At 35.5% G+C, this 18,946-nt stretch overlaps 2 protein-coding genes across 2 annotated transcripts; both read right to left on the minus strand.

Annotated features, from left to right (window-relative positions):
* Positions 1-1,488: 1,488 nt before the first annotated feature.
* LOC113293372 (GEM-like protein 4) lies at positions 1,489-2,284 on the minus strand. The gene has a single exon (XM_026542028.1). It carries the CDS (start codon positions 2,097-2,099, stop codon positions 1,653-1,655), a length of 447 nt encoding a protein of 148 aa, XP_026397813.1. The 5' UTR covers positions 2,100-2,284; the 3' UTR covers positions 1,489-1,652.
* Positions 2,285-13,839: 11,555 nt separating this feature from the next.
* Positions 13,840-14,286, minus strand: LOC113295977 (GEM-like protein 4). The gene has a single exon (XM_026544301.1). The coding sequence runs from the start codon at positions 14,284-14,286 to the stop codon at positions 13,840-13,842; it is 447 nt and encodes a 148-aa protein (XP_026400086.1).
* Between the last annotated feature and the right edge of the window lie 4,660 nt (positions 14,287-18,946).

Raw genomic sequence — 18,946 nt, forward strand, 5'->3', positions numbered from 1 at the left:
GAATTATTCTTTTCTTGTCATTTGTTTTCATTAATTTCTAATATCAAAATAGAATGAATGTTAGTTATAATTATGCTTCAAATAAATAATGTTTGTTTTAATTTGGTAAGAAAAGAACAGATAAGGTGGTTTATTGTTCACTGGGGCCATGAGCCAACTCCAATTGCAAGCCTTCAACCAGACACAAACATGTGCATGCAGCTGAATCGTGTAGGTTCAGTGTCAGCATTTTCTTTCTTTCGTTCGTTCTTTCTTTCTTTCTTTCTTTCTTTTTTTGTGTTTGGATTTCTGAATGGTGGTGGATAACAAAGGAGAATGCAGACTACATAACCTTTTTTTTTTCCTTATCTCTTGGAAAGTTCTTCTTAGATAAGCAATGAGGTATTCATATTGGCTTATCAAAAGTATATCCGTTCATAATGTTTCCATGAGGAGGTATGGTGATCTGTATGAAGTAGGTGCATGTTTTTTGACCAACTGAGATTTCATAGTGGAGACACAAGGCAGTAGGCACTAGCCAACCACTGCCAGCCTTCAAACCGCCACAAATGAACTTGTCATATGTGTACGCAGCCGCATTGTGTAGGATAGGAGTCAGCATTTCCTTTTATCTACTAGGATTTTGTATGGTGCTGCAGAACAAAGAAAATTCTAGAGCAAGGTTTAAGGAGTTTTTTCAATGTCAGTCAAGTTGCTTCAAGAAAAGGTAAAAAAGAAAGCAGCCAGGTAGGAAGACATCGGCTATAGAAAAAGGAGACCAATAGAAACTAATGTCTGGCTTGGATTGCCAGTGCGTGACTGGTAATCATATGTTTTTCATGGGTGATGACAACTGGGTGACCCTGCCAGATCCATTTCTGGGTTAAACTGTAACCAAAATCTTAAAATATGCCTTTTGATGGGATCATGCGCCACTGTTCCTTGTGTTTTCTTTTCTTTGTTTCCTTAATCAGACTGTCATACGAAATTACACGGCACAAAGGTAGCCACTAGATACGAAATACAAATTTACGCCGAAAAGCTAGTACTGACTGATAAAGTCTGATAAACTCGGACCATATTGGAAACATCTGCTTGACTTCTATGTTGATGATCCACACTGAAATGTAAATCTCCCCCAAACTCGTTTTATATGTGTACTAAAAACGTCGCCAGAGGGTTACATTGCTTGACAAACTGAACGCATCGACAATGTGAGATTTTACGAAGGCAAATTTGAACCAACAAGCTTCTCCTGAGGACTAGATCAATAGTTTAACAGGTCCAAGTATTACAAAATGAGTATCTACAAGGGAAAATGGAACACAATAGGCTGCTAGTGGTCCTCAATAAGATGAACTAGATAGATAGTTTTAACAAGTCCAAGAACTTCATTTCCAATCCTAAAGTAGCAATTAGTTTGAGAGGATGCTAATCAACCTTTGTGGCAGACATTTATGCATATCTTGGTCCCTGCTTGTTTGCTGGTAAATGATTTAACGCCATCTCTTAAGAAAAGATAAATTGTAATTTCCATAACAATATATGTTTCGATTGCAGATGAAAAGTACAATAACGACTATTTGTACTGATACAAGAATTGCTAGATATGTTTCACTACTTAAAAGTTTTAAACCCATGATTATGTATATATACAAGAACATGAAAATTCCTCATTGAGATTGCTGTTGAGAAATGTTAATGGATTTTTGAAGAGTCTTGAAAGCTTTGTCGTAGTTAACAAAACCCATAAACCAGAAATCAAAATGATCAACTGTCACAATTTCTATGTACTTTTGTTTCGGTATGTAATCATTCTGACTTTCTTCAACTCTTTTTATCTTCTCTACCGGTATCGCTACCTTGTAAGGTGTTCTAATAAATCCTCCGTTCATTGAAGAGATGGTTAGAGGTTTTTCACTGCAAAATGCAATTTTGTGGGTTGACACAAAGAGTAGACCAGCAATTGGACCAGCAGTGGTGGATAAATAACATCTTGATGCCTTGAGTAATTTTTCGCCCTCTTCGACTCTAAATGTTTGTTTGAAGATCTTTTGCATTCCACCACCACCTAGCCTTAATTTAATTTCGATAACACTGTCTGGAATCTTGTTCATCATTATGTACTTAAACTAGTATACTAGTGCTTGAAGTCTTGAAGAGATGAAAATCTGTAAGCTGCAGTGGAATTCAGAGAAATGGGTTTGAAAGCTGCTGAAACCTTGAATTGTGAATGAAACAATTGAATGAGAAATGTGCATTTATAGGGACACCGGACAATAAAGTTGGTTTAGTGAACCACCAACTTTAATTCTTTGGGTTTTGAAGAGTCATCACCAGAGTCATGCATGAGTCATTACCAGGGCATAAAGTGTACAAACATAACATGATGAGATTTGCTTATTGACAAGAAAATCATAACCAAAATCAGTGTTGGTTACAGAATAAATTCGTTTTAAAAAAAAAATCTCAGGAAATAATGCCAAACAATCCTACATGATTTATTCCGTCTTTATTAATTATTTTACTAGAACATAGAATCAATATTTGTCCTGGTTTATTAGATTTAAGAGTTGTTAATGGTAGAAATAAATCGGCGGTATTTTTTTTAAATAATGGATACTCAGTGTATCTGCAAGTTTTTTGATGGAAGCTTGGTGCCTTTACTTGATGAGTGTTTCATTATTTGCAGTTTGATTAACAAAACAAAAAATTTAAAACTTGCCACTGGATTTTACAATAGGGTCAAAGTCGTTAGACATATTTAATCATTTCAATGAGTTTTGGTTATTATTATCAGGTAACTTATAGTATTTAAATTAATACTCCAGATATATTTGGTTTAGTCGGCAGTGAAGAGAATCCACAGATAAGGTATGAAGGTGGATTATTTTTTTGAGTAGGACCAAGAGCCAGCACCATTGCAAGCCTTCAACTAGACACAAACATGTGTATGCAGCTGACTTGTTTAGATTCGTGGTCAGCATTTCCTTCTTTCTTTGTAATGGGATGTCTGGATAGTGCTGCTGAATAGAGGAGATGCAGAGTACGTAACTACATCACCTTTCTCTTTGCAAAATCGAGCAACCAACTTTCTTTTCTTATCTCTTGGAAAATTCTTTCTTTTAAGATAGGTATAAAGAGTGCACATAGTCAAATATTGGGAATCAGAAAGGACTTCATTTTATCTTGTTTCCTACTTTCCTTGAAATGATATGAAATGATCAGGTGGGAGGTGATGTATATGATTAGGTATTTGTGAATATGTGGTCATATCCAATGGCCTTGGACCTCCTATTTATTAGTGTATCACCAAACTGTAAAAAACCAACTGGGTAACAAAAATCCATCACCAAAAGGGGCGAGCTGGCACATCAGCAGGCTAGTACAGACCTTAGCAGTGCTACGTGAAATACAATTTTGATTTTCTACCAAGGGAGATTAACATAGTGTATGTACCTGCATTCTGTAGGATAATGTTTAAGGAATTTTCAGTGTTACACAAGTTGCTTCAGAAAAAAAGAAGAAAAAACAGTCGAGTGGTCAGTCAGATACTGGCTATTGAAAAAGGAGACCAACAGAAACTAGTGTCTGACTTGGATTGCCCAATAAGTGACTGGTGATCATATGCTTTTTCACTGCTGATGACAATTGGGTGACAAAAAAAGGCAAAAGCATTGCGCATTATCCAGTTTTTGGAGAAATCAGCTCCATTTCTGGAAGGGTTGGATGGGAACCAGAATCTTAAAATAAACCTTTTGATGAGATCATGTGCCCCTCTTTATGGCGTGTTTTTTTGTTTCTTTATTTTCATAACAAACTATACTAAATTGCACCGACCCGGCGCAAAGGTTGGAGCTACTAGATAATGCTACATCTCTGCGCCTAAAGCTAAGGCTAATGAACTCAGATCTTGCAGGAACATCTGTTTGAAGTAATAAAAATCCTCAATGGCCAATGGTGTAAATCTCCCCAAAACCCGGCCAGAATGTGCATACAAAATGTTAGACATGCTTGACAGAACCAGTGCGTCAATGATATGAGAATTGGCAAATGGAAAGTCGAACCGACAAACTCTTCCTCGGTAAGATTGACGGGAAACTTTGATAAGTTAACCAACAAGTCCCAAATACTACATTTTCGGTCTTATTAGCGGTGAGTGTGAGAGGAATGCTTATCAACATTTGTAGCTATGATAAATCTATGATAACATTAGATGATAAATAAGGATAACATTCGTTTTAAGAGAAGAACTATCTGCAAGTACGATCATTTCGACAACAATAAATGTTTCCATTACAAAGAGATGAAAAGTACAAGAAGGACTATTTGTACTGATACAACAATTGCAAGTGTAAGTTTCACTACTTCAGTTAAACTGACGATGATATATATGTACAGAAACATGAATCCTTATTGAGACTAGTGTTGTTGAGATGTGTTGATTGATTTTTGAAGAGTCTTGAAAGCTTTGTCGTAGTTAACAAAACCCATAAACCAGAAATCAAAATGATCGATTGTTACTATTTCAATATACTTTTGTTTTGGTTTATCGATATTCTGACTTTCCTTTACTCTTTTTATCTTTTCGATAGGTATCACTACTTTGTAAGGTGTTCTAATAAATCCTCCGTTTGCTGAAGAGATTGTGAGAGACTTTTCACTGCAAAATGCCACTTTTTCCGTCGATATGAAGAGTAGACCCGCAATTGGCCCAGCTGTGGTCGATAAATAACATCGAGATGCCTTGAGTAATCTTTCACCCTCTTGGATTCTAAATGTTTGTTTGAAGATTCTTTGCATTCCACCTCCGCCTAGCCTCAACTTCATTTCGATAACACTGTCTGGAATTCTGTTCTTCATTATGTACTTGGACTAATATGCAAATGAAAGCCTATGAATTGTTGTAGAATATAGGAAATTGGTTTGCAAATGTTATGAATGAAACAATTGAATGAGAAAGGTATATTTTATAGGGACACCGGACCTTAAAGTTGGTTAATTGGTGAACCACCAACTTTGATTCAAAGGGTTCTGAAGCGTCATTCATGAGTCATTACCAGGGCAATCCTACGATGAATTATTCTATCTTTTCTAATTCTTTTACTAGAAAATAAAATGAATTTAGTCCTGAATTGATAATATTCAAAGGCTATTCAAATACATTGATAGAATCCGGAATCAACAACACTTTCTGGCCGGGATTGAAGTTCGTATAGGGGCCGGAGATTTTTCTGGGCCATACTATTTGATCTGGTAGGGTTATTTTCAGTAGGACCAAGAGCCTTCAACTGGACACAAACATGTGGATGCAGCTGACTTGCTTAGTTTCGTGGTCAGGATAGTGCATAGTACATGGGGTGTCTGGATAGTGCTGCCGAACAAGAGGAGATGCAGAGTACATAACTGCATATTGCATCACCTTTGCAACCAACCAACCTTCTCTTTTCTTATCCCTTGGAAAGTTGTTTATCTGAGATAAGAGTGCACATAGTCAAATACGTATTGGGTATCATAAAGGACTTGTATTTTATCTTGTTCCCTACTTTCCTTCAAGTGATATATGATTAGTGTATCCAACTGCTCACCAAAACTATAAACCAATAGGAAATCAAGGGCTTGCTTGGATTGCCCCATGCTGTCCACTGCTTTTCTGGGTAACGAAAAGCTTAGCTCTATTAACAAAAGGGGGCAAGCATATCAGCAGCCTAGACGCCTTAGCTACAAGAGCAACTACTTCCTTCCAATCCAGAAATCAAACTAAAAATTTCTGTTGGACCTTTATTCTCTTTAGCAAATGGGACAAGTTTTACTGGACCTGAGTAAAAAATTCAAGTCAGAGTTGCCAAATTCGAATGGTAGTACCTAAACATTGGGCAAGTCTTTGTTTGATGCATCTTTTGACATTAAACATGGATTCTTCATTCTTGGTCATGCAAATTCTTAATAATAAAATTACCATAATTAAATGAAAGTTAGTTAAAGTAACAAAACACAATCACGAGATGGAGAAGTAGTAACAATCACAATATAGAGAAGAATATATGTGCTAAAAGGTTGAGAATTAACAAAAGATTGTTCTAATTTTTATCATTTTCATAACAAGAGAATTTTCCACTACAGACTGCAGAGAGAGATATGTAGAGTACAATATAGATTATTTGTACTGCTTAATGACTTTAACTTCAACTAGCTTGAACTCATACTACTATATGTACAACACTCTTCGAGAGAAGTATTTCACATGTCACAGAGATTGTTGCTGAGATATGTTGATTGATCTTTGCAAACACTTGAAAGCTTTTTCGTAATTCACAAAACCCATAAACCAGAAATCAAAATGATCAGTTGTTACTATTTCGATGTACTTTTCTTTCGGTTTATCGACATTATGACTTTCTTCTACTCTCTTTATCTTCTCTACTGGTATCACAACTTTGTAAGGTGTTCTTATGAATCCTCCGTTTGTCGAAGAGATGGTCAGGGACTTTTCACTGCAAAATGCAATTTTCTGGGTTGATACGAAGAGTAAACCCGCAATTGGACCAGCAGTGGTTGATAAATAACATCTTGATCCCTTCAATAACGTTTCTCCTTGTTCGACATTAAACGTGTGTTTGAAGATTTTTCGCATCCCACCTCCTCCTAACCTTAACTTAATTTCGAGAACGCTGTCTGGAATTCTATTCTTCATCTTAGTTTCTTTAGTTTAGAAGTCTTTTAACTTGACTGTGTAAGGTCTCTGAGAAGAAATATTATTATGGTGAATGAAACAAGAGAGTAAGGTCTATTTATATACAGGGAACGCCAGATTTGAGAGGTTCAACTGTTCAACAGGATCAACTGTTGGGTCCATAAATCATTTTCTAATTGAATATTCAGGGTCTTGCGGAGTCATTTATGAGTCATCATTTATAAATTTGAGTCATGCATGAGTCATTAGTAGGCTAGGGCAATAGAAAGGAAATAAGCATGCGATTTGACCTTGAAAAGAGATTGTTGCAACTGTTTGGTGGTGGTTACGTGATTATCTTTAAAAAAGCTTTAGGTCGACAATGTTTCAACTTTTGACAAATCCCTCGTGCTTTCTTCCCTATACTTGGTAAATTTCGCTAAATTGCTTACAGGAGAGAAAGAAATCCATTCTTTTTTTAATCCATTTCTCGCATTTTTTTTTTTATCCATTTCTCGCAACACAAAAAAGATTTCTTCTCAAAAATGATGAGTAGTGAGGTAGTCAAATGGTAGGGGGGTCATGAGAGGAAAAGAAACTTATCCTATCTGTCTACGATACAAGCTTTTGCTTTACATACCAAATTGTGGAGGAAAAGGTTAACTGGTTAAGTATATGAGGGGTTGCTTCATACGTCGGCCATGGATATCTCAGTAAAGTGTTTCTCCAACAAACCATTAGCCAAGAAAGGCTGACTTGGATTGACATAGATACAAATGAAATGACATATGGCAATTTATGTTTGCCTCTTGATTCTGAGATTTTCTATTGGCTAGTCATTTGTCGATCTATTTGGTGGGTACCCCTTTGCTTTTCTTGTGGTCAGGGTCGGATATGGTTAAAAGCGAGATAAATTACGTACCCCATCTGATTTTCAGTGGGTTAGCTTTATAATTTTATTTTGAAGGCCGAGAATTTGCTGAAAGGGGCCAGCAAATTTGCTTGTAGTCTGGCCTAAGCTGTCAACTACGCGTCTATAACCACAAATTGCTTTAGTTGGGCATTTGGTAGTCATCAATTTATTGTTCCTCATTATTTTCTTCCTTCGACTTCGTTTGCATAATCTTGAACAGTATTGTAAATGGAGTGCTGAGAGTCTAACCAATGTAAAAATTCATGGGGCTATTGAAAAAGGAGACCAATATGTATCTAGTGTCTGACTTGGATTGCGCAATAAGTGACGGGTGATCATATGCTTTTCCATTGGTGATGACAATTCGGTGACAAAAAAAGGCAAAAGCTTTGCTCGTTATCCAGTTTTTATAGGAAGGGTCAGATTGGAACAGGATCCTAAAGTATACCTTTTGATGAGATCATGTGCCCCTCTTTTTCGTGTTTTTTTTTCTTTTTTCCATTTCTTTGATTTTCTTAACAAACAACTATACTAAAGAAATTGTAGGTTGGAGCTACTAGATAATGCCACATCTCTGCGCCTACAAGCTAAGGCCTATTCCTATGCATATGGCAAACATCATGTTTTACCGTATATGTATCCATTATGGGTATGCCAAACTGCCAAACTCATATGCTTATATGTCAGGAATAACATATAGGCATACAAGACAGAGTTTCCAGCGAGCGATAAAGTGTCCATCGCTCGATGGTCAAGTCAGCGCTCGCTGGTCATTTCAGCACTAGCGTTAGTCAAGCTGTCGCTCGCTGGTCTGATCAACGCTTATCAGATCTTCATCCAACGGCTACCATTCTTTCCCTCTATAAATACCAAATTTCAAACTCATTTCAACTCACACCAGAATTTCTAAATCTCTCTAGAATTTCTTAATCTCCAATTCTTTTCATCACTTTTCCGATTCTTCAGAGAGCATGGTTGATAATATGGACTTAGCTGAGTTTGTAGCAAACGAACGAGCTGCCGAAAATCAAAGAGTTGTTAATCGTGCCAGTGTGCAAAGCGAAATTAGGAGAAGTCAAATTAGGAGAAGTCAAATAAGGCGAAAACCAAAATTCACTGTTGCGGAAGATGAATGTATTTGCAGGAATTATATTTCTTCTATTGATGAGACTATATTTGGAAATGCAATACATCTCGAAACATTATGGCAAATGATTTATGGGAAATTTCAAGAACAAACAATGAATCTCAACAATCGTGATGTTTCAGAGTTGATTCAACGCTTCAGTATAATCAATAAGGAAGTTACTAGGTTTGTTGCTTTACTTCATCGAGAAGGTCCAAATTTGAGGAATGGTGAATCCATGATGGAATTTCAGTAAAGGTGTCGTCCGGATGGTGCAACTAGATGGAACTTCGACGTAGGTGTCGTGCGGAATATCGTCGCATCTACGAAAAAGACTTCCAATTTGAAAATTGTTTCGAGATTTTAAAATATTTGCCCAAATATTGTCCAATATTTATGTTTTAATTTCTCGATTGTCCACTTAAGTTCTTATGTTTTAATTTCATAATTGTCTAAGTATTAGGTTCAAATATTTGCTTAAATTATTAAATGTATCTCTAATTAAAATGTAAGATTGGATTAAGAATAGAATTAAGCTTAATTTTCAACATTACTCGTCAAATTTTCAGATTCATTAAACTTCGATATAATCATTAAATAGTCATTTTACAAGATATAAAACTAGATGATAATAATTTGAAATATAGACTTTAAAAATAAAAATTTGGGACAATGTTCTTCATCTTGTTAATCTTCTTCATTTCACCAAATTTCTAATCAATGCGCTCATGAACGGAGTATCCTTTGTTTATCTTCTTCTTTGACTTTAAATTTGTTTTGCCTTGATTTTCCTTGCCTTGAACTTTTCTTTGCCTTTTCTTAGTTCCGGTTTTGACTTGGTTGATATCCAAAACTTGGAGACTTCTTTGCTTGTTACTTATTTCTTTATAACTATCACATATCTTCTGAACGGCACCTTGAAGCACTATTCCCGAAAAATCAAGTTGCGTTGCCGAATCAAATTGGGTTTGAAATTGTGCTATTTGGAGAAATATAAAAAAATAAATTAGATTGAGAAAGAGAGAAATTTTTTAGTGTTAAAGAATTTGGGGTAAGTTTTGCATTTGAAAATTACTTATTTATAAGCGTTGAAGAACTAGCCGTTGCCGCTAGAGGTAATATCGTTGGTGTTATTCAGAGAAGCGCTGGCGATATATTCTTTATCGATGGCGTTATAGACAATATCGCTCGCTAGAAAGTCCGTCGCTCAGTGATTTTCCCATAATGGCAAAATTGGTTTGCCATGCCACCTGGTATGCCAAACAGGCTTTTTTTTGCCATGTGCATAAGAATATGCCTAAGGCTAATAAACTCGGATCTTGCCGAAAACATCTGGTTGACCTCTTGGTTATAAAAATCCTCACTAAGTATAAATCTCCCAGAACCTGGTTAGTAGGTGCATGCCAAATGATACACATGCAGATTCAATGCGTCTGTAGGTGTAAAAAGTTATACAACTACATCCAACAATCAACATGAAATGGTAGTAATGTAAGCAAGTAAGAGACTCATAAGAACACAAGATATATGTGGTTCAACATGATTACCTACGTCCACGGGGGTGAAAGGATGATCTTATTACTTCTCAAGTTTACAAGGAAGAATGTTTTCTACAATATTCTCTTTCTCCTCTCACTCACTTACAGATTACCTGCCTCTTCTCAATACAATAGGTCTGTATTTATAGGCTAACACGCTCATACAATGAAGTTGTAGTGTAAGTCACATTCTATCTACTTCGATGGTCATGTCGGGTGATTGGTACTGTTCTCCCCGATACTTATCGTCTGGTCTCACATCACCCCGATGAGCATACTTCCTGATATATTTCTTCCCGATATTGATCGTCTAATATTCTTTGACCCGACGTCGCCTCTACTCCCGACCCGAATCGTCTATCCTTGGTTCCTGGCCCCCCACTTTGACGAGATTCTTCTTCTCTAAACATCTGCCTTGTCAGTGTATTTAATGTCTTGATTCCCGATGCACACCTCTCCATCACATCTGATTCTCCACTTTACACGTGCTCGTCCCACATGCACTTGGTAGATGTCTCTTTTCTTATGCCCGTGTCATAGAGGATGATTCGATGTTTCACTCTGCTTCGTCTTTGGTGGGTCGTCGTCTGAGATCTTGCCACGTACACTTGCCGGTTATTTGCTACTACAGCGTCAATGATATGAGAATTGGTTAAGGAAAATTTTCAACCAACAAGCTCATCCTTAATGAGATTGAGTGGTTAGCTAATCAACCTCTGTAAGTTGTAGCTATGATAAATCTATGATAACATTCGTATACAATTAAATTCACGAAAAAGAAGAATGACATTCATTTTAAGAAAAGAACTACCTGCAAGTCGGATCGTTTTGATTACGATAAATGTTTCTATTATAAAGAGATTAAAAAAACGTACAATAAGGATTGTTGTACACGATACAAGAATTGCTAGCACTAGTATATGTTTCACTACTTAAACTCGTGGTGATTGATATATGTACAATAACATGAATATTTTTCATTGAGATTGCAGTTGAGATATGTTGATGGAGTTTTGAAGAGTCTTAAAAGCTTTACCATAATTAACAAAACCCATAAACCAGAAATCAAAATGATCACTTGTTACTATTTCTATGTATTTCTGTTTCGGTTTGTCGACATTTTGGCTTTCTTCTACTCTCCTTATCTTCTCTATTGGTATCACTACTTTGTAAGGTGTTCTTCTAAGTCCTCCATTTGTTGAAGAGATTGTGAGAGACTTTTCACTGCAAATGCAAATTTTTCGATCGACACGAACAGTAGACCAGCAATTGGACCAGCAGTGGTGGATAAATAACAACGAGATGCCTTGAGTAATTTTTCTCCTTCTTCAACTCTAAATGTTTGTTTGAAGATCTTTTGCATTCCACCACCACCTAGCCTCAACTTCATTTCAATAACACTGTCTGGAATTTTGTTCATCATTATGTACTTGAACTAATATGGAGATGAAAGTCACTGAATTGCAGTAGAATATAGGATGTTGGGTTGGAAATGTTGGATTGTGAATGAATTAATGGAATGAGAAAGGTGTATTTATAGACCCTAAAGTAGGTTTAGTGAACCACAACTTTATTCAAAGGGTTTTGGAGCGTCATTCATGAGTCATGACCAGGGCGTAAAGTGTACCAACATACATGATGGGATTTATTTATTGACAAGAAAATCGTAACCAGAATCAGTATTGGTTACAAAAGTTTGGTGGGTACAGAATAAATTCGTTCTTAAAAAAAGCTTAGGAAATAATGCCAAGCAATCCTACAATGAATTATTCCATCTTTTCTAATTCTTTTACTAGAAAATACCAAGCAATATTTAACTAAAAAAATATTGGACTTGGCCAAAAAAAAAGTTACTAGAAGAAACGATGAATTTTTCCTGATTGATTTAGTTGATTACTAGTATTTAAATAAATTTGGGAATCTTTGTAATTGATGATTGTTATTATAATTCAGAATCAACACATTTTCTAGCATAAGGATTGGAACTTTGGAAGTGTAGAAGTTATTGTTTACTACCGGATTTTGGATTATTCGTGAAGTTTGTAATAGGGGGTCGGAAATTTTTGTGGCGATGGAATGGAGTTTTTGATTTGGTAGGGTTATTTTTTTGAGTAGGACCAAGAGCCAGCACCATGCCTTCAGTTCAACTAGACACAAACATGTGTATGCTGACTTGTTTAATTTCATGGTCAGCATTTCCCTCCTCTTTCTTTGTATTGGATAGTGCTGTTGTTGAACAGAGGAGATGCAGAGTACATATACATAAAACATCACCCTTTTTTTTTTTTTGCGAAATTCAGGAACCAACCTTCTCTTTTATTATCTCTTGGAAAGTTCTTTGATTTTAGATAACCTGTGTTACATGGAAACTGCCACGGGTGTCTGATATGGACACGTATTCGTGTGTCCAATACGGTAATTCTAAAAATTCATGATACGAGGACACGACAGTATGCATAAAAATATTACTAATTTGATAAGATATGCAGAAATACAAATGACGACACAATCTTAATTACTGTTAATTGTCCATTCTTAGGTTAGTGCGTTCGTGAACAAAGATTTAGATCCGATTTTTATGAGATATTAATCTTGTGGTGGGTGGTGGCTTGCTAGCTTGAGCTTTAATCGAGATCACATACGTGGCAGCTACCTTTGGGTTTTTGTTTTTCTAGCCTTCTATTTACATCCACGGAAGAGTTTTATGTGAACAAAGTTATAAATTTTTAATTGCTTAATACTCAAGCTGTGTCCAAAAAGTGTCAGTGCCAGTATCTGTGTCCATACGTATGGACACGGAACACGAGCATACACAGGAAGTTTCCGTGTAACGCAGTAGATAACATATAAACAGTGTATATAGTCAAATATTGGGTATCAGGAAGGACTACATTTTATCTTGTTTCCTACTTTCCTTGATGTGGTGATATGATGAGGTGGGAGGAGGTGATGTGTCTGATTAATGTATCCAACTCACCACCAAAACTATAAACCAATAGGAATTAAGGGCTTACATGCTGTCCACTGCTTTTCTGGGTGTCACAATTGGGTCAAAAAAAAGCTTACCTCCATTACCAAAAGGGTCTAAGCATATCAGCTGGTTACTGAAACTTATTCTCCCATTCCTGAAATCAAACAAAAATGTCGTTGGAGCTTATTCTATTTCGAAAATTGGACAAGTTTTACTGGACTTGCCTTGCGTACAAAAATCTAGTCAGAGTTGCCAAATTTCAATTTTAATTGTATTACCTAAACATTGGTCAAGTCATTGTTTCCTGTATGTTTTGTCATGGAATATATTCTAACAATTTTTAAGAAAACTTCAGTTCAGATACGCAAATGAAAGTTACTAGTAACAAAACAAATATTTTGACATGCCACAAGATAAAGAAGAATATATACATGCTTAAAGGTCGAGAATTAACAAAAGATTGTTCCAATTTTGATCATCTTCGTAACAACAGAATTTTTCACTACAGAGAGATATATATAGAGAGTACAATACAGATTATTTGTACTCGTTGATAACTAGTATGTATAATTTTCTCTACTTAAACTCATACTACTGAATGTACAACACCCTGGAGAGTTGAGAGGAGAATTTTATATGTCATAGAGATTGTTGCTGAGATATGTTGGTGGATTTTTGAAGAGTCTTGAAAGCTTTTTCGTAATTGACGAAACCCATAAACCAGAAATCAAAATGATCGATTGTAACTATCTCGATGTACTTTTGCTTTGGTTTATTGACATTCTGACTTTCTTCTACTCTCTTTATCTTCTCTACTGGTATCACTACCTTGTAAGGTGTTCTGATAATTCCTCCGTTTGTTGAAGAGATGGTGAGAGACTTTTCACTGCAAAATGCAATTTTGTGGGTTGATACAAATAGTAGACCTGCAATTGGACCAGCAGTGGTTGATAAATAACATCTAGAACCTTTCAATAATGTTTCTCCTTGTTCAACATTAAACGTCTGTTTGAAGATTTTCCGCATCCCACCTCCTCCTAACCTCAACTTAATTTCAAGAACGCTGTCTGGAATTCTGTTCTTCATCATGATATTGCTTTAGAAGTGTGCTAGCCTTTAGTTTGACTGTCTGAGGTCTCTGAATTGTTAGAGAATGCTGAGAAGAGATATGATTATGGGTTTGAATGGTGAATGAAACAAGAGAGTGAGTAAGGTCTATTTATATACAGGGAACGCCAGATTTGAGGTTCAACTGTTGGGTCCATAAGTCATTTTCTAATTGAATATGCCGGGTCTTGCAGAGTCATTCATGAGTCATCATTTGTAATTTTGAGTCATCCATGAGTCATTAGTAGGGCAATAGAAAGCAAATAAACATGATTTGACCTGTAATAAAGAGAATCGATGTTGGTAAGTTGGTTGCAAATGTTTGGTGGCGGGTACGTGATATTTTTCCACAAAGCTTTGGGCCGACATTATTTCTTCCTATACGAGTAAGATTTGGAAAACAAATAAATGCATAAACTTTTAGGAAATTTTGCAAATTGCATCCGGGACAGAAATAAATCCTTTCTTTCTTTTTTTCTTTCTTAAGTTAAATTGGTTTCTCTCTACACACTAAAAATTTCTTGGGAAAAATGATAAGTAGTGTGAACTGTGAAGTAGTCAAATTGGTGGGCTATATGAGAGGAAAACAAACATATCTATCTTCCTTATCTTATCTGTCTATGATGCAAGCTTTTGCTTTACATATCAAGTTGTGCAGGAAAAGGTTAACCGGTTGCATCATACAACGGCCATGGACTCCTTTTTATCTCAGTGTAAAGTTTTCTCCACTTGGCCAAGAACCCATTAGCCAATAAAAATCAAAGGGCTGACTTGGATTGACATATATGCAAATGACATATGGCAATTTAGATCTGCCTCTTCCTTCTCAATTGGCTAGTGGTTTGTCGATGAGGTGGGTGGACCTGCTTCTTTTTTTTGTGGTCAGGGTCGGATATGGTTAAAAGCTAGATAAATTACCCCATCTGATTCTTTGATGGAGTATTTTATTTTCAGTGGCCGGTTAGCTTTATAATTTTAATTTGAAGGCCAAGAATTTGCTGAAAGATACGTCTGGCCTAAGCTGTCAACTACGTCCACAACAGGGGTTACAGGGCAACTAACAAATTGCTTTAGTTGGGCATTTGTTATTCATCAATTTACTGTTGCTCCATTTTTCGCGTCCTGTAATTTGTTGGCATTCGGTATTCTAAATGGAGTGACGGTCTAACAAATGATTTCAACAGAATAGGTTTTTTTTTTTTTTTTTTATAAATAAGGAACCTTTTCATTAATGGAAATTCAAGGTTACAATGAGTTAAAGATCGAAAATAAGAGAATACAAAGTAACAAGAACATACCGTACAAGTACAATACCGAGAAATCCGACAAGAGAAAGAGAAGGATTACCAGAGTAAGACGAATACAAGTATGAATAAGATCCGATTAAATCGGAGGAAGAATGGTTTTTTGCGGAATTAGAATACAACAATTTAATTTGTTTTTCTTCTTTAGAAAGATATACTTTCAAAATAAGAGTGATTTGCTCAAATCTCTCGAAACTAGTGATGGAGCTTCCGTCGTCAAAGAAATCACCGATGAAGATGAAGATTTCGCCGTTGGAGAGCATCACTATCGATCTTGTAACCCAACCCAATAACCAAGAACCGCCATTAAAGCGAAGATAAATCTCAAAAGAGTAGATAAAACCTCCATAATGGTGTAGATAAGAAAAAAAAAACATAATAAAAATTAAGTTATAACTACTAACTAACCAAGAAAACAAGAAATAATGAAGAAATCTGCTCAGATCCAGCCCAAAACGGACTAGATCTGAGCAGAGAAGGGTTGTTCTTGATGGTGTTGTTATTGAAGAAGAAGGAGTGAGAGAGGAGAGAGAGGTTGAGGAAAATTAAATTTGCGACTAAAACTTTTTCTTCTGATTATTATAGCAGATATCTGGAAAGACATTTTGATGTTCAAATAAGAGAGTTCCAAGCAAATATTTTCAAGATTGCTAATAGAGGGTACCAAATTGTTCGTGGATGTACCATATTACATATAAGACAAAACAATCATTTGCCTTGGTTGGATACACCCCCTAACAAATTGGCACCCCTATTAACACCCTTGTATATTTTAGAGGAGAATAACGTAATAAGAAGAGGTCTATCTTTTAAATTGGTTTTCCCGCTCTATCTATAGATTTCTAGTTAATTCAAGATTATGTATCCAGTGATTGCGGGTGAATAGCCATCTGGAGTCTGGTCTCATTTTCATCTCAATTATGATTATTTACCTAGCGTGTTAACCATCCAAGTTCACGGGGAATGTTATGAATAATACATAGAGTGGATTTACGGGATCAAAATTTTCTTTTGTTAATCGTTAATTGTTTCTTTTTTATTTATTTATTTTTTTTTTTTTGCAGGGATTGCATAGTCGTCATCAAACAAGTGATAAAGGAGCAGACATGATCTGATCTGATCTTCAATAAAGAAACTAAAAGAGAATTTAGCGGCTCGGAAAAAAAATTCAAGATCCTATATTCCTATGTGATTTTTATTCTTTAATTTTATATGCGGTGGGAATTTTATATAACAATGGTTGTTAGTTTTGTGTCCTCTTTGCCGCGCTTTTCCTTGGATTTATTTAGAGTCCAAGAAAAATACAAAGTTTTGGATTCTAATTTCTGAAACTGAAATTGGTATTAGTGGGGACGGACAATCATGCAGTTGGTAACTTGGCATATTTGCTTATATCGGCCGGGGCAGAAGTGACTTTGTTTACGTGTTTAATTGAAGCTTTTGAACTGTCATGCATACATTTAATCATGAAACAATATCTTTTTGTTTCTTCTTTTTAAAATTTTAATGTAACAACTTATTTATGATTGCACAAAAAAACCAATCATCCAAATGATGTCGCACATGACATGATAGATAGGCAAAATGTTTTTGTCGAAGGTTGGTCAGATAATGATTAGAGGTGCAGTTGGATGCAAGCATACAACATGAAATGATTCCAAGTTAAAGAACAATGTTTGATTTGGTGAGATGAAAAGAAAAGAATAACAAACAACTCCGATGAGAGATTTGATTGCGCATAGTGCATTTAAACTATATGCACTATTTATTTACTTTTTGAAACTTGGCTAAATCAGGGCCAATGATGATTAATTAGGGCTTATGGATTTCTTAAGTGGTGGAAAAACAACCACATTACATGCAAACACTGGAAATCAATTTGGAGGGGCCGCTGAAAAAGTTGAATCTTTCAAATTTGGCAAGTTCGAGTCTTCTAACCTTTAGTCTTAAAATCAAAGTCTTCCCTTTCGAAGTAAAAGATTGGTGTAATCCAGTTTTGGTGTTACATTAATGTGTCAGAGGAGTATGACCTGATTCGTACTCAAATAGTTGATTTTTAGTTGATATCAAGGTTTGAAAAACAGGTCACATCTCATGTCACAACGACTGGGTGTGAGTGTGACTGGTATACCGCGTTTTGTCGGGTGTGAACATGTTTCGGGCAAAAAACATGTCATTTAGGAAAAAAACGCATTTTTTATATGTTATTTTAAATAACGGGCGTTATAACGGTTAAATACTCCCTCCGTCCCACATTAGTTGAATCATTTATAGTTTGCACAATTATTAAGGCAAGGAAAGAAGGGGAGTATGTTTAAGTATTTTTTACAAGTATGCCCTTATACATAATAACTTGTAAAATTTCGAAATGATTTCTCTCTTAAACTATACCACGGTTTTTCGTAAATTTTAGATCGTAGAAAAGAATTTTAAAACACCTACTTAACGAATATAAACATGACTATCAAATTATACATATTTCTTAAAGAAACAATAATCAATTAAAAGGGTAGTTTTAGAAATATCCCCTTAATTAGTGAAATAGCTCATCTATTTGTGGGACAAAGTCTAAAACCAATTAGCTCAACTAATGTGGGACGAAGGGAGTAGAAAATAAAAAAAAATTATGATCTGAAATTCCTATCTAACGGTTATAACGTGCGTGAAAACAGTTATAACGGGTCTAATAACGCGGTTACAACATTTTTTATATATTGTTATCTTATTCTTTTATTTTCAAAAATTATATTGTAATTTTTTAATTTTAACTTAAAAAATAAAAATTTGTAAAAAGATATTTTTAAATTCTTTTTTCTATAAAAACGGTTATAACTGACGTGAAAACGGAAAAAATGGTCCAAAAAACTTGTTTTAAAATGTTATTTAGAAGCAAAAAACGGAAAATTCAATTTTAGAAAAACAGTTATAACTTGTGTGAAAACGGTAAAACAGTCCTAAAAAACTACCGTTATTTCCTATTTATCGGCTTTATATAGGCACCGAGTTCGGGGACCCTCACGGTCACGGTATATGGGTGTGACCGTTATAACGAACGTCTTTTTCAGAAAAAACATGTGTTTTTCAAACCTTAGTTGATATGGACCCCCAAAAGTTTTAACCTGTGTTGTGAAAGGCGAGCGTGTTGGGGGCCTAGCTAATAAAGCGCCCAAGGCACCAAAAACATGAGCTATTACCATTTCTATTTTACACAGATCCTATTAAAATTAGTAATTAGGAGTTTCGTACATTGATAACTTAGCTAACTAAGAAATGCATGAACGCTTAAGAGGTTGATTTATATGCGATAAAGCCTCGCTCACTTGCAAGCTAACTGG

Source organism: Papaver somniferum, chromosome 7, assembly GCF_003573695.1.
Source record: "Papaver somniferum cultivar HN1 chromosome 7, ASM357369v1, whole genome shotgun sequence".
NCBI classification, from domain to species: Eukaryota; Viridiplantae; Streptophyta; class Magnoliopsida; order Ranunculales; family Papaveraceae; genus Papaver; species Papaver somniferum.

What these genes read in the sequence shown, in the direction of transcription:
- LOC113295977 (XM_026544301.1), bottom strand. Translation starts at nt 14,286, where the DNA reads ATGAAGAACAGAATTCCAGACAGCGTTCTTGAAATTAAGTTGAGGTTA.
- LOC113293372 (XM_026542028.1), bottom strand. Translation starts at nt 2,099, where the DNA reads ATGATGAACAAGATTCCAGACAGTGTTATCGAAATTAAATTAAGGCTA.